Genomic DNA, 10,994 nt, shown 5'->3' on the forward strand with positions numbered 1-10,994 from the left:
CCAGGCTGGAGTGCAGTGGTGCGATCTTAGCTCACCGCACCCTCCTTGAGTTCAAGTGATTCTTCTGCCTCAGCCTCCCAAGTAGCTGGGATCACAGTCGCCCGCCACCACACCCAGCTTTTTTGTATTTTTAGTACAGACAGGGTTTCACCATGTTGGCCAGGCTGGTCTCGAACTCCTGGCCTCAAGTGATCTGCCTGCCTCAGCCTCCCAAAGTGTTGGGATGACAGGCGTGAGCCACCGCACCAGGCCACAGCTAGGAACTCCTGATGTTCTAGGAGGGTGTCTCACATTGGAAGGAACCCCGTCCTCCCCCGGGGGCAGCCACAACACAGAGGCAGGGACACAGCACCGAAGCTTCTCACATCTTTATTGGAAAGGCACAGCTAAGCCCACCCTCGATACAGCATTTTCCACTTCTCTCTGTAGAGATCAGACGACTGAACACGAGATAAGCTGACTATATACAGACACAGGTGTGGGTGTTGCTTTTTTTTAAAAACATTTTTGTCTTTTTTTTTTAATATCCCCTTTCTTAAAAGACAAGCTAGTATACTGGAAAAAGAAAAAAATAATAATAAAATAAAAACCAAGACAACTTTAGTACCCTCATCTTTATTTGGGAAGGGGAGGGAGAATCCTGGGTCGCCCACCCTCACCCTGCTCCTCCCAGCTCAGCTAAGCTCATCCCTCGTGCCCCCCCCCTTTTGTGGGCGATGGGAGAGGACCAGGTGGGCGTGGAGGTGTCTGGAACTAGCAGAGGTGGTGAGTGGGGCAGGTGGAGGTGGGAGCATACCTGGGACCCGGGGTCGGGGGAGACTCGGGGTGCCCAGGACGGGAAAGGGGCAGCTAGCATTGCGTGCATGCAGTACCAGGGTGAGAGGGCTGTGGCATGTGTCCCGAGGGGCCCAGGCAGACTGTCAGTTACACATGTTCAAAATGGGGGAAGGGCCGGGGGTGCTGCGCTTCGCGAGGTCTTGCTCCCTTGGGACCTGGTCTCCCATCTGACCCTCCGGGCCTTAGCTTGCCTCACATGTCAGGGCAAGTATCCACCTAACCAGGCTGCAGGGGAGGAGGAGGGAGGCCGGGACTGGGATAGGAAGAAAGCTAGAGGTGGTCTGCAAGCTGGGCTGGGGCCCCCGCCGGCGGCCACCATAAATACTATGGGAGTTTAGCCAATCCCGAGCTCCGCTGTGTCTTGTGCTGAACATTCCTTTCTCTCCGTGCCTCTGTCTCCCCTCTGTCCCCCCTCCCAACCTCCCCGTCCCGGCCCCCTGCTAATCCGACTTCTCGCCATCATCCTCCTGGTGGGTGTCACCGTCGTGCCCGTTCTTGTCTTCCTTGGAGAGGTGGGCCTGGGAACCCAGCGCGGACAGCGAGAGGAGGCCGGTGCCTGCGCTGACCGCCGGCAGCGAAGGCGGCTGCAGCCCCACGGGCAGTGGGGTCAAGGGCAGGGCCAGGGCCTGCAGCTGGGACAGCTGGTGGGCTTGGAGCTGCTGCTGCAGGGCGGGGGAGGGGAACATTAGCTGCCTGGGGCCCACCTGTCCCCCGCCCACCCGCCCAGGTCCCCATACATACTCGGATGATAGAGTTCAGCTCGGGAGCGGTGACCTGCTTGGCCCTCTCAATTGCTCCCAAGACCTGCTGCTGGTGCTGGAAGGGGGTCGGGGGAGAGGAGAGGCAGTGATTCCTCCTGATCCTGGGAGAGGAGGGGGGGACGGCCCTGAGGCCAGGAGGAGCCCCACTACCAAGTGGGCCATCATGTCTGCTCCTCCCAGTGGTTTTCAACCCCATCAGAAAGCGCCCTCCCTCTCTCCAACTGCTTCCTTTCACCAAGCTCGTCTCTTCATCTGGCCAACGGAGACAAATAGAAAAGTGTAGAAAACAATTAAAAAGGTTTTGTGCTGAGTAGTTAGGAAACAGCTTTTGAGTGAGCCTGGGAGAAACCCTGGATCCTGACCTATCCTATGTGCACAGCCACCTGCAAAGACGTGAAACATGTGAATGTTTGTGCAGTACACAACCTGCCCCACTGTACAGGGACGTCCTGATCCTAGGAGCTCCAAGACTGTGCCCTGAGTCTGGCCAAATTGAGCCCTTCTCTTACCATGGCTGGGGAGGGCCCAATGAATTCTGGCAGGGCTGGCTGGAGAATGGGCCCAGATTCAGGGCAGTTCCTCCCCGAGCTCTCCCCAAACACCTGACTCTGTGGCCAGCAGATGCTAGAATCTACCAATCTCCCTTTTTGCCTTGGCTACCAGGAAGCCTCTGTTCTGAAGGGCTCCAAGTGCCCTTTTCTCTAGGGCTTTCATTGGGTCCTTCTAAGACTTGTCCCTGGGCAAAGCAGGGCACCCAAAGGATCCTGAGATACCCACAGGGATTGAAGAGGAAGTTACAAACTTTTGACAGTAAACTTGGCAGGGACAGGAGATGGGCCTTACATGGCCCTGGGGAGGGGCGGCCTCGAATCCTGAGCCTCAGAACCCAAGAAAGGAGAAGAGGAGCTGGGCGTCAGGTTCGTCTGGGTGTGTGTGTGCATGTGGTAATGTGTGCTCAGGATCACGTGTGCCCACGTGTAGCTGCACATTCCCGCATGCGTGTCCCTGTGCTGTCTGCACACACGTGTATCCGTGTCTGCATCTGTGTATCTCCCGTGTGTTGATGTGCTCGTGCCTATCTGTGTGGCTGTGTCCATGTGTGACCACCCTGTGCTACCCCTTCCCCCACAATCCCCTAACACACCCTCTAGTCCTTGGTCCTGTGCAGCCCGCACGGCCTGGGGGATGATGTCTCAAGAGGGTGAAAGGAGGAAGAGAGATGAGAAAAAAAACATTCCTGGTGCAGTTTAGGCCCATCTGACATTTCCACCTATGACATGACTCACTCCAGCTGGGAATTCCAGAGCAGGGTGAGGCCCGCCCCCCACACGCCTGCACCCCTGGAGTGTCTCTGGCCCGGGGATTCTTCTGCACAGGCCAGCTCTGGTGTCCAGAGCCAGGGAGGTCCAGAGAGCAGAGGCGTGTGCCCTGGGGCGCCCAGCACACCACCCAAGATGGCTGCAGCGGACAGGGTCTGGGCAAGTGCGGGGCCCCCTCACAACCCCTCCCCAAGGCCCTGGCTCTTACCTCTTGGGAGAGGTAGGGCAGGACCTGGGCACAAATCCCGTTCAGCCTTTTGACGATCTCCGCCTGGAACACACAGATGAAGCCGGCTTCAGTCCTGGGCGGGTGGCAGGTGCAGGCTAGCCACAGGAGGCCTGCGCGGGGCCCGGCCCAGCCCTGCCACTTGCGGCTTCTAAGAGGGGCTAGGTCTGGCCAGGGTGGGATGAGCAAAGCCGTGTTCGGGCCCAAGGGCAGCCAGTCAGTGGCAAAGGTGGGCTGGACGCCGGCTGTCGCCTGCAGCTTAGAGTGAGGTAAGTGCAGGATGAGGCCAGACTGCACATTCCTCGGTTGCATTCCTCGGGGGTCGGCCACTCAGGCCCCTGGCAGGTAGTAAGCGCTTGTGGGAATGTAGGGAGGGCTGGGGGCCGTAGGTTGTGGGGAAGGTCTCTGCCCCTCCCCACCACCGGGAGAAACACTCCCAGGGAGGCCTGAAAAAGAGGCGGGGCGGGGGGGAGGAGAGCGGGAGCTTGGGGAGGGCTTAGGAGGTAACAGGATAACCGGGCTGGCTTGGTGCCCAGCTGAGGGCCGGCCGCTACCTGCCTGGGGGTGCCCAAGGGGGGGCTGGACGTGGGGGGAGGAGGGGGAAGGAGGAGGAGGAGGAGGAGGAGATGGGCGTACCTGTTTGTGCATCTCGATGTTCAAGCCGTAGGACATCTCGTAGTACTGTATGGGGGAGAGAGAGAGGGAGCGGGAGATGGGGGCGGGGAAGGATGGGGGGACACGAAGACAAAGAGATAGGGGAGTGGCAGAGACAGACAAAGGGGGGAGACAGCAAGAGACAGCTGAGGGCAGGAAAGAAAGGAGAGGCAGGTGGGAGGGAAAGAGGAGGGAGAGACGCCCACACCCAGCGTCCCAGCCCGCCCTGGAGAGGGGCAGGGGGCCGCTGGGGCTGCAGATGGAGACTGGGGGCACTTTAGGTCCCTAGCCCTGGCCTGGCTCCTCCCCCACTCCGTGTGCACCGCGAGAACACGCATTCCAGGGCTCCTAATCTTGTATCTTTCTATGTCTTGTCTGCGGGTGGGCCCAGACTCCAGGGAAGTTTGCCTGCCTAGGTATAAACAGTGAGGGGTAAACAAAGCCTGCTGGCTCTGGGGCCAGCAGCTACCTCCACCCCAAGCCCCAGATCTCACCCTGCCCCTCCCCTGCTCTAAACCCTCCCATGGCTCCCTGTCACCCCTGGGGGAAAACCAAGTTCATTCCCAGGCCTTCACGTAGTTTCTCTGTCTCTGTCTGGTGAACTCCTACTCATCCTGCAAGACCCCAGCTGTGTGCCCCATTTCTCCATATAGTCTTCCTCAGGCAGGTCCTAGGTCCCTCTCTCTGACCCCAGCCCTATCCTTCTGGCTGGGAGGGTCAGGGTCTGGCTCTGCCTCCCCCACAGTCTGGGAGATTTGGGTACTGGGCTGAGACCCCAGCATCGCTGCTCGAGGGCCAGGCCAAGGGTGAGTAAGGGAGGGGATCTTTGATGCAGAAATTGCCACCTGGCGGTTACAAAACTGAGCAAGTGATTCTGGCAGCAGCAATGCAGTGTCACACCTCAGCCCCCCAAAATGGGTAGGGCTCAGACTCCCTCCCACAGGCTTCTTCTTTGAGCTCGGGCCCAAAGGGGTTAAGCATGTGGACGCTGGGACCTTGGCGGTGGGGAGGGACTCGGCTGCTCCCCCACGTCAGTTCCTGGCTGTTGGCTTTCACAGCCGGTGAGCCTCCCTCTCCTCCCTCCTCCGCTGCCAAGGACAGCCGGGGGACCTGGCAGGGCCGGTCTGCAACCCGGCGGTTTGGCACCTCGGCCACTGCCTCGGCCATCTGCCAGGCTAGCGAGGCAGGCTCAGCCCAGCAGGGGCCGGCTGAATGGAGAACAGGCCCCGATCCTCGCGCTTCCCAGGGGAGGTGGCCGGGGTTGAGGGAGCAGCTGCCCGTGGTGGAGGGGATGTGGGGGGCCCTGTCGCCCGCCCCCAACACTGGACCTGGGGGCGGAGTGACGTTACCATCACATAGTGACGCTGCATCTCTGACTTCTCACTGGCCAACTTGTCACATTCGAGCTTGAGGCTGAGGAGGCACGGGGGGAGATGGGGTGGTTAGTGGCGGCTGGGCGGGAGCCCCCCACCCTCCGTTATCCAGGGGAGGAAACTGAGGCTCCAAGTCCCCTGTAAGGGCAAGATCAGCCAATTCTCAGAGGGTCAAGCAATAATTTCTTTTTTTTAATTGAGACGGGGGTCTCCCTATGTTGCCCAGGCCGGTCTCAAAAACTCCTGGGCTCAAGCAGTCCTCCTGCCTCGGCCTCCCAAAGCACTTGGGGTTACAGATATGAGCCACCCACCGTGCCTGGCCAATGAAGCCATAAACTTTCATAGGGGCTGAGGACATTGAATTGAGGGGCAGGGAAGTTGGTAAGAGTTGAGCTCTCTGTGATGCTGCGGGGAGGGGAGAGCGTCAGGGCCCCTGACTGTAAGAAGAGGGTGATGAAACCACCCTTGCAGATCTGGTTGGGGGGAAATAAGCAACATTATAGTAACATTATACGAACAACAGAAGTTAGAGGGGGCACAGTAACGCTAGCTCCGAGAGTCTCACGAGCCTTCACCTCTCACGATCCCGACGAGGCCCGCAACGTCATTGTCACGCTCCTTTTATAGATGACACAGTGGACACCCAGAGAGGGTGAGGAACTGGCTCAAGGTCACACAGCCAAGCAGCAGCCCAAGCTCTCAACCACAGGGGAAAATTTTCCAGACCCAAATAGAACGTACAAAGAGGCCGAGAGGGTCTGGGGCTGCAAGGCGGCTCCCGGCTGGACTTCCCAAGGGGACCCTAGCTTCACGGGGGGCCTGGGCTTCCCAGGCAGACCCCTCAGCTCCCTCTTAGTCCTTCCTAACAGCCTTTTTTCTTTAGCTGGGACAAAACACACCATTTCTCCCACTCCACCTGGCCAGTCCGGGTGGCTGACACCAGAGCTTCCTACAGGCCCTCCCGGGAAGTATGAGCTGTGGGGCGTTTCTCAAAGCCCCCATGAGGGCGTCATGGCCGGAGGGAAGAGAGCAGGCAGGAGGGCCTCCCAGTCCAGGAAAAGAACTGGTGATGGTGGTGGGGGAGGTGTCCTTTAACCTACTTAAATTCAACCCAGCACAGGGCCCTGCGGACCTGGCTGTGGCTTACCTGCTTCTGCCATCCCCACCCCCTCTCGGACTGGGTTCAAAGCTCAGCCCTGCGTCTTCCCCGCTGTGTGACTCTAGGCAATCTCCACTACCTCTCTGGGCTTCATTTCCTCCTCTGTGAGGTACCACTAACAACCTCGCAGGGTGGGGTGGAGAAGAGTCAATGAATTCAGACAAGAAAAGTTCTAGAACGGTACCTGGCATACAGTAAGCATCCCATAAATGCACATGGCTCTTAGGATACCCCAGGAACCTGGCATTTTGCTCCACCGGAGAAGAGTGTGCCGGGTTAGGGATGCTTTGGCCGCCACCAATTTTTCTCTAGTTTTCTTTTAAAATGTGCATTTGTTGTTACCATTAAAAAAACAAACAACAACAACAAAAAAAAACTGGGGCTGGGTGCAGTGGCTCACGCCTGTAAATCCCAGCATTTTGGGAGGCCAAGGTGGGTGGATCACTTGAGGTCAGGAGTTTGAGACCAGCCTGGCCAACATAACGAAAGCCCGTCTCTATTGAAAATACAAAAATTAGCCGGGTGTGGTGGTGCACGCCTGTAATCCCAGCTACTTGGGAGGCTGAAACAGGAGAATCGCTTGAATCCCAAAGGTGGAGGTTGCAGTGAGCCGAGATCACGCCACTGCACTCCAGCCTGGCGACAGAGCAAGACTCTGTCTCAAAAAAATAAAAAAAAAAAAAAAAGAAGTTTCACTCCAAAGCCTGCATTTCTGGCCTTTCTTGAAAAATAGGATGATCTGGCCACCCAGGGGCTGTTACGCCTCGAACATCCGGTGTGTGCCTCTGATATGGTAGGGTCCCTCGTTGGACAGCAGGAAGCCCAGGCCCAGCGGATGGAGACCCCAAAGCTCAGAGAGGGCTTCCGGCTTAGCAGAGGTCACACAGCACTGTGACCGCCATCTGATCCCTTCCCTGTGGAATCAGGTCAGCCCCGGGGCTCACCAGGCGGTCTCCAACCCTTCACATCGAGGAACCCGCACAAAAGCTTCTGGGGCCTGCATGGAAAGCCGACTCCAGCACCTTCGACTGTCAGTGTCTCAGTTTGCCCAGCTTGAGAATGGGTACGACAGTCGGACGACAGGAAGGATGAAGCACGAGGAGGCACGAACGGTCTTGAGCACATAGGGAGTACCCAAAAAGGTGGGATACTTGCAGCAGCAACAACAAAATCGAGATTCCCCTTTCTACTTGGAGGAAATCCAGGATCCTTCCAGGAACACTTCTGGGGTGGGCACACTTCAGTTTAGAGAGGGCCCCAAGGCCAAACGGGGGTTTGAGCATAGCCTGACTTTCTCCAGATTCCCAGGCCCGGCGTGCCCCTCCAGAGCAGGGCAGGCGAGAACCTATATCCTTAAACCAGGAGAGAGACCTGGTGCAAACCTCAGCCTTGCCACTTCCTCAATGCTATGGACACCCCCGAGGAAATAACATCTCTGGGCTTAAGTTTCTTTTTTTCTTTCTTTCTTTTTTTTTTTTTTGAGACAGAGTCTCCCTGTTACCCAGGCTGGAGAGCAGTGGCTCCATCTCTGCTCACTGCAACCTCCGCCTCACGGGTTCAAGCAAGTTTCCTGCCTCAGCCACCCGAGTAGCTGGGATTACAGGCGCCCGCCACCACACCCGGCTAATTATGTATTTTTGGTAGAGACGGGGTTTCACCATGTTGGCCAGGCTGGTCTCGAACTCCTGACCTCAAGTGATCCACCTTCCTCGGCCTCCCAAAGTGCTGGGATTACAGGCATGAGCCACCACGCCTGGCCTGGGCTTAAGTTTCTTTAAGTGTAAGAGGACTAAATAGTTCTTTCCCCTTAGATACCGCAGCGTGGCAAGCTCTTCAGAAACGCCAGATTTCTGAAAGAAGCAGCACCTTGGAGAATCTGACGGGTGCTGGGAACCCTTTCTCCAAAACTGGGCAAAGAGAGAGATGACCAGGCTGCAGAATGTTTCTGTTTTGGGGGTTGAGGGATGGCGAGTCCGTGCCGTAACTCCAATTGTTGGAAGGTCTTTTATCCAATGGGGGACTTGGGGGTATTGGGGAGGAGGGAGGGGCTCTGAAGCCACACAGCTGAATCTTTGGGCAAATTATTTAACTATTTTTGTGCCTCGGTTTTCTCCTCTACAAAATGGGGCTGTTTAAAATAAATGAATTCAGTATTTGTCAAGTGATTAGGTCAGAGTCTAGCATATATTATTTTCCCAATCTCCAGGCCTCAGCCTTGCCATCTGCGCAGAACAAATGGGGGGACTCACATTCTCGGGATGCAGGGACCCCCAGTCCCCCAGCTCACCTGTGGTACTGAGCTTGCAGTAGCTGAAATTCGTCTTTGATGCGGTCGCAGGAGTCCGAGGTGGTGAATTTGAGTTGCTGGGGTAGGTGCGAGGAGCCCTGTAGGGATGGGGCGGCCCGGGTCAGGCCCAGGCGTGGGCTGGACCCCCCTCAAGGGCCGGCTAGGAGGGAGCGGCCGCGCAGCTGCGGCGCCCCCCCTCCTGCCCCACTTCCTGGGCCCGTGTTTACGGCCCCTGGCGCGGCCCCCACCCGCGCTTCCTGCCCCCCGCCTCTCCCGGGGGAAGCCGAGCGGGTGGGTGCGCCCGGAGCCGCCCCGTCCCCCGCCACCCCCAGGCAGTGGGGGTGCGTTTTAAGGCCCGCCCTAGATGGGGGGCAGGGTGCGCCCTCTACCGCCCTCCAAAGCGCCGGGAGGGAGTGCACATCCGAGGGGGGTGGAAACGCGCCCTAGGGAGCCCCCTCCCCAAGTTGGGGGGCAGCGAGTCCTCCCTGCAAAGTCCTCTTGGGGGAGGGGTCTCTCTCTCGGTGCTCGAAATCTTCCGGGGGGGCCCACGCCAGATTCCCAGCGCCCTTCCTCGGGGACACGCTCTTCCGGGAGGGGTGCGCCTCGGATCGCCCCCCCCACCACAGGCCCCCAAAGGATCCCCGGGCTAGAGGTGCCTCGCGGGGCTTCCGGAGCGCCCCAGGCCCGAGGCCAAGGCCGTCCGAGGCCCTGACTGTCCCGGCGGGTTGGGGGGGGGGCGCCAAGCCGGGAGCTGCGGCGGGGGGGCTCGGGGCTGGGGTGGATCGGGAACTGGAGGGGGGGTGTCCGGGGGCCGGCGGCAGGAGGGGAGGGGGGTCGCGCCGGGCTGGGAGCTGGAGAGGGAAGACAGGGCCGGGGAGTTGGGGGGGGCGCCGGGCCGGAGGCACCGGGCCTGGGGGTTGGGGGGCGCGGGGCCGGGAGCCGGGGGTCGGGGGCGTAGGGCCCGGATCCGGGGTGGGGGCGCCGGCCGGCCGGGCCCCGCTTACCGAATGCCTGCTTTGTGGAAACATCATGTCAATCGCGGCGGGGGGCGCGGGCTGCGCCCCGGCTGTGCGCCCCGGCTCGGGCTGCTGGGGGCGCCGGGCGGCCGCGCCTTTGTCCCGGCGCCGATCGGCAGCTCCCGGGGCCGCCGCCGCCTCCCGCGCCCGGCCTCGCCCGCTTCCTGCGCCCCCTCCCCGCGCGCCCGGCCCCGGCGCGCCCCGGGCCCCGCTTCCTGCGCGCCCGGCGCCCCTCCCCGCCCCTCCCCGCCGCCCGCCTCCCCGCTCCCCGGCCCCACCGCTATTGTCTAATGGCGGCGACGCCGGCAGTGGCCGCGGCTCGGCTGCTGCGGAGGCTTCGGCTCCACCTGCCGCCGCCCGTGCCCCGTGCGCGCCGCCGAGGGGGGGGACGCGCGCGCCCGGGGAGGCCTGCGGATCCCCACCCCGGCCCGCCTCCCCGGGGCCCGCCCGCCGCGGTGACCTTGGGCCCGGCCCGCCCCCGCCCCGGGCCGCGGCCCCCGCCACCCCCTCCTACCCGGCAGCCGGCCGGGTCTCGGTTTCCCCATCTGTCAAAGAAAAGGGACCCGGCTGCCCGCGTCGAAGCCGCCGGCCGTGCTGTGGCACGACCTGGACGCGTGCCACGGACGTGCTCTGTGACCTTGGCTCTGGCTGGGCGGTGGTTCTTGCTGAGCCTCAGTTTCCTTTTCTGCAGAAAGGCAGCGGTAATGCCGCCTTCCTCAGGGAAGCCATTCTTGTGACACATTTATAGAACGCCTACTGTGTGCCAGGCCCCGCTGCTCCAGGGCCCTGGGGTGGGGCGGGGGGGTGGTGGGTCCCTGCCCTGGTGGTGGTGCCTGGAGACAGACAGAGACAAATTCACAAGCTGAATTCCTGGCAGGTCAGATGGTGGGGACAGTTCTGCAGAAAAACCGACCGGGAGGGTGGCAGGGTAGGAAGGTGCAAAGTTAAAGAGGTGGGAGGGAGGATCAGAGACGGCTTCCTCCACCCCTAAAACGACCTGAAGAAGGAGGGAGAACAGGGGGATGGGGTACAGAGGTAGTCAGAGGCAGGACCAACAGGTGCAAAGGCCCTGGGGCAGGACTGTGCCTGGCAGCAGAGTGCCCAGGGGGAGGTCAGGAAGGCCGGAGGGAGGCAGGGCCTGCGGCTTCGTGCTTTTGCCCAGGGCCCCCCCACCCCCCAGCAGGGCTTGTGCTTGGGTTAATATTTACTGCTGCATTTTGAGATTCCTAATCATTTTTGAACAAGGGGCCTTTGAGTTTTCTTTTGCACTGGGCCCTGCTAACTCTGTAGCTGGTGAAGCAGGCCAGTCCAGCAAGGACTTGTGGGTCTTGGGGAGGATTTGGGATTTTGCTTTGAGTAAGG

The 10,994-nt window shown here is 60.3% G+C and overlaps 1 protein-coding gene across 5 annotated transcripts; it reads right to left on the minus strand.

Moving 5' to 3' along the window:
• Nucleotides 1-353: 353 nt before the first annotated feature.
• TLE5 (TLE family member 5, transcriptional modulator) lies at nt 354-10,542 on the minus strand. Of its 5 annotated transcripts, none has more exons than XR_010153516.1 (7): nt 10,147-10,389; nt 8,617-8,714; nt 5,147-5,210; nt 3,780-3,824; nt 3,126-3,188; nt 1,579-1,850; nt 354-1,499 (listed from the first exon to the last, which is right to left on the minus strand). XR_010153516.1 is itself a non-coding variant. In XM_024351912.3 (7 exons), the coding sequence occupies exons 1-7, from the start codon at nt 10,372-10,374 to the stop codon at nt 1,278-1,280; spliced, it is 795 nt and encodes a 264-aa protein (XP_024207680.1). In that variant the 5' UTR covers nt 10,375-10,542; the 3' UTR covers nt 354-1,277. The 5 variants fall into 5 exon arrangements, 4 of the variants coding, with proteins under 4 accessions (XP_024207680.1, XP_024207681.1, XP_016792517.1 ...); XM_024351912.3 differs by having other exon boundaries at nt 1,579-1,653; nt 10,147-10,542; XM_024351913.2 differs by having other exon boundaries at nt 354-1,496; nt 1,579-1,653.
• Between the last annotated feature and the right edge of the window lie 452 nt (nt 10,543-10,994).

This window comes from Pan troglodytes, chromosome 20 (genome assembly GCF_028858775.2).
Source record: "Pan troglodytes isolate AG18354 chromosome 20, NHGRI_mPanTro3-v2.0_pri, whole genome shotgun sequence".
Lineage (NCBI taxonomy): Eukaryota > Metazoa > Chordata > Mammalia > Primates > Hominidae > Pan > Pan troglodytes.

Coding starts and splice junctions, on each gene's coding strand:
- TLE5 (XM_024351912.3), bottom strand. CDS start 10,374: ATGTGTCACAAGAATGGCTTCCCTGAGGAAGGCGGCATTACCGCTGCC. Junction 5,211..8,616: donor CTGCAAGCTCAGTACCACAG/GTGAGCTGGGGG, acceptor GTGCCTCCTCAG/CCTCAAGCTCGAATGTGACA. Junction 3,189..3,779: donor ACATCGAGATGCACAAACAG/GTACGCCCATCT, acceptor TGTGTGTTCCAG/GCGGAGATCGTCAAAAGGCT.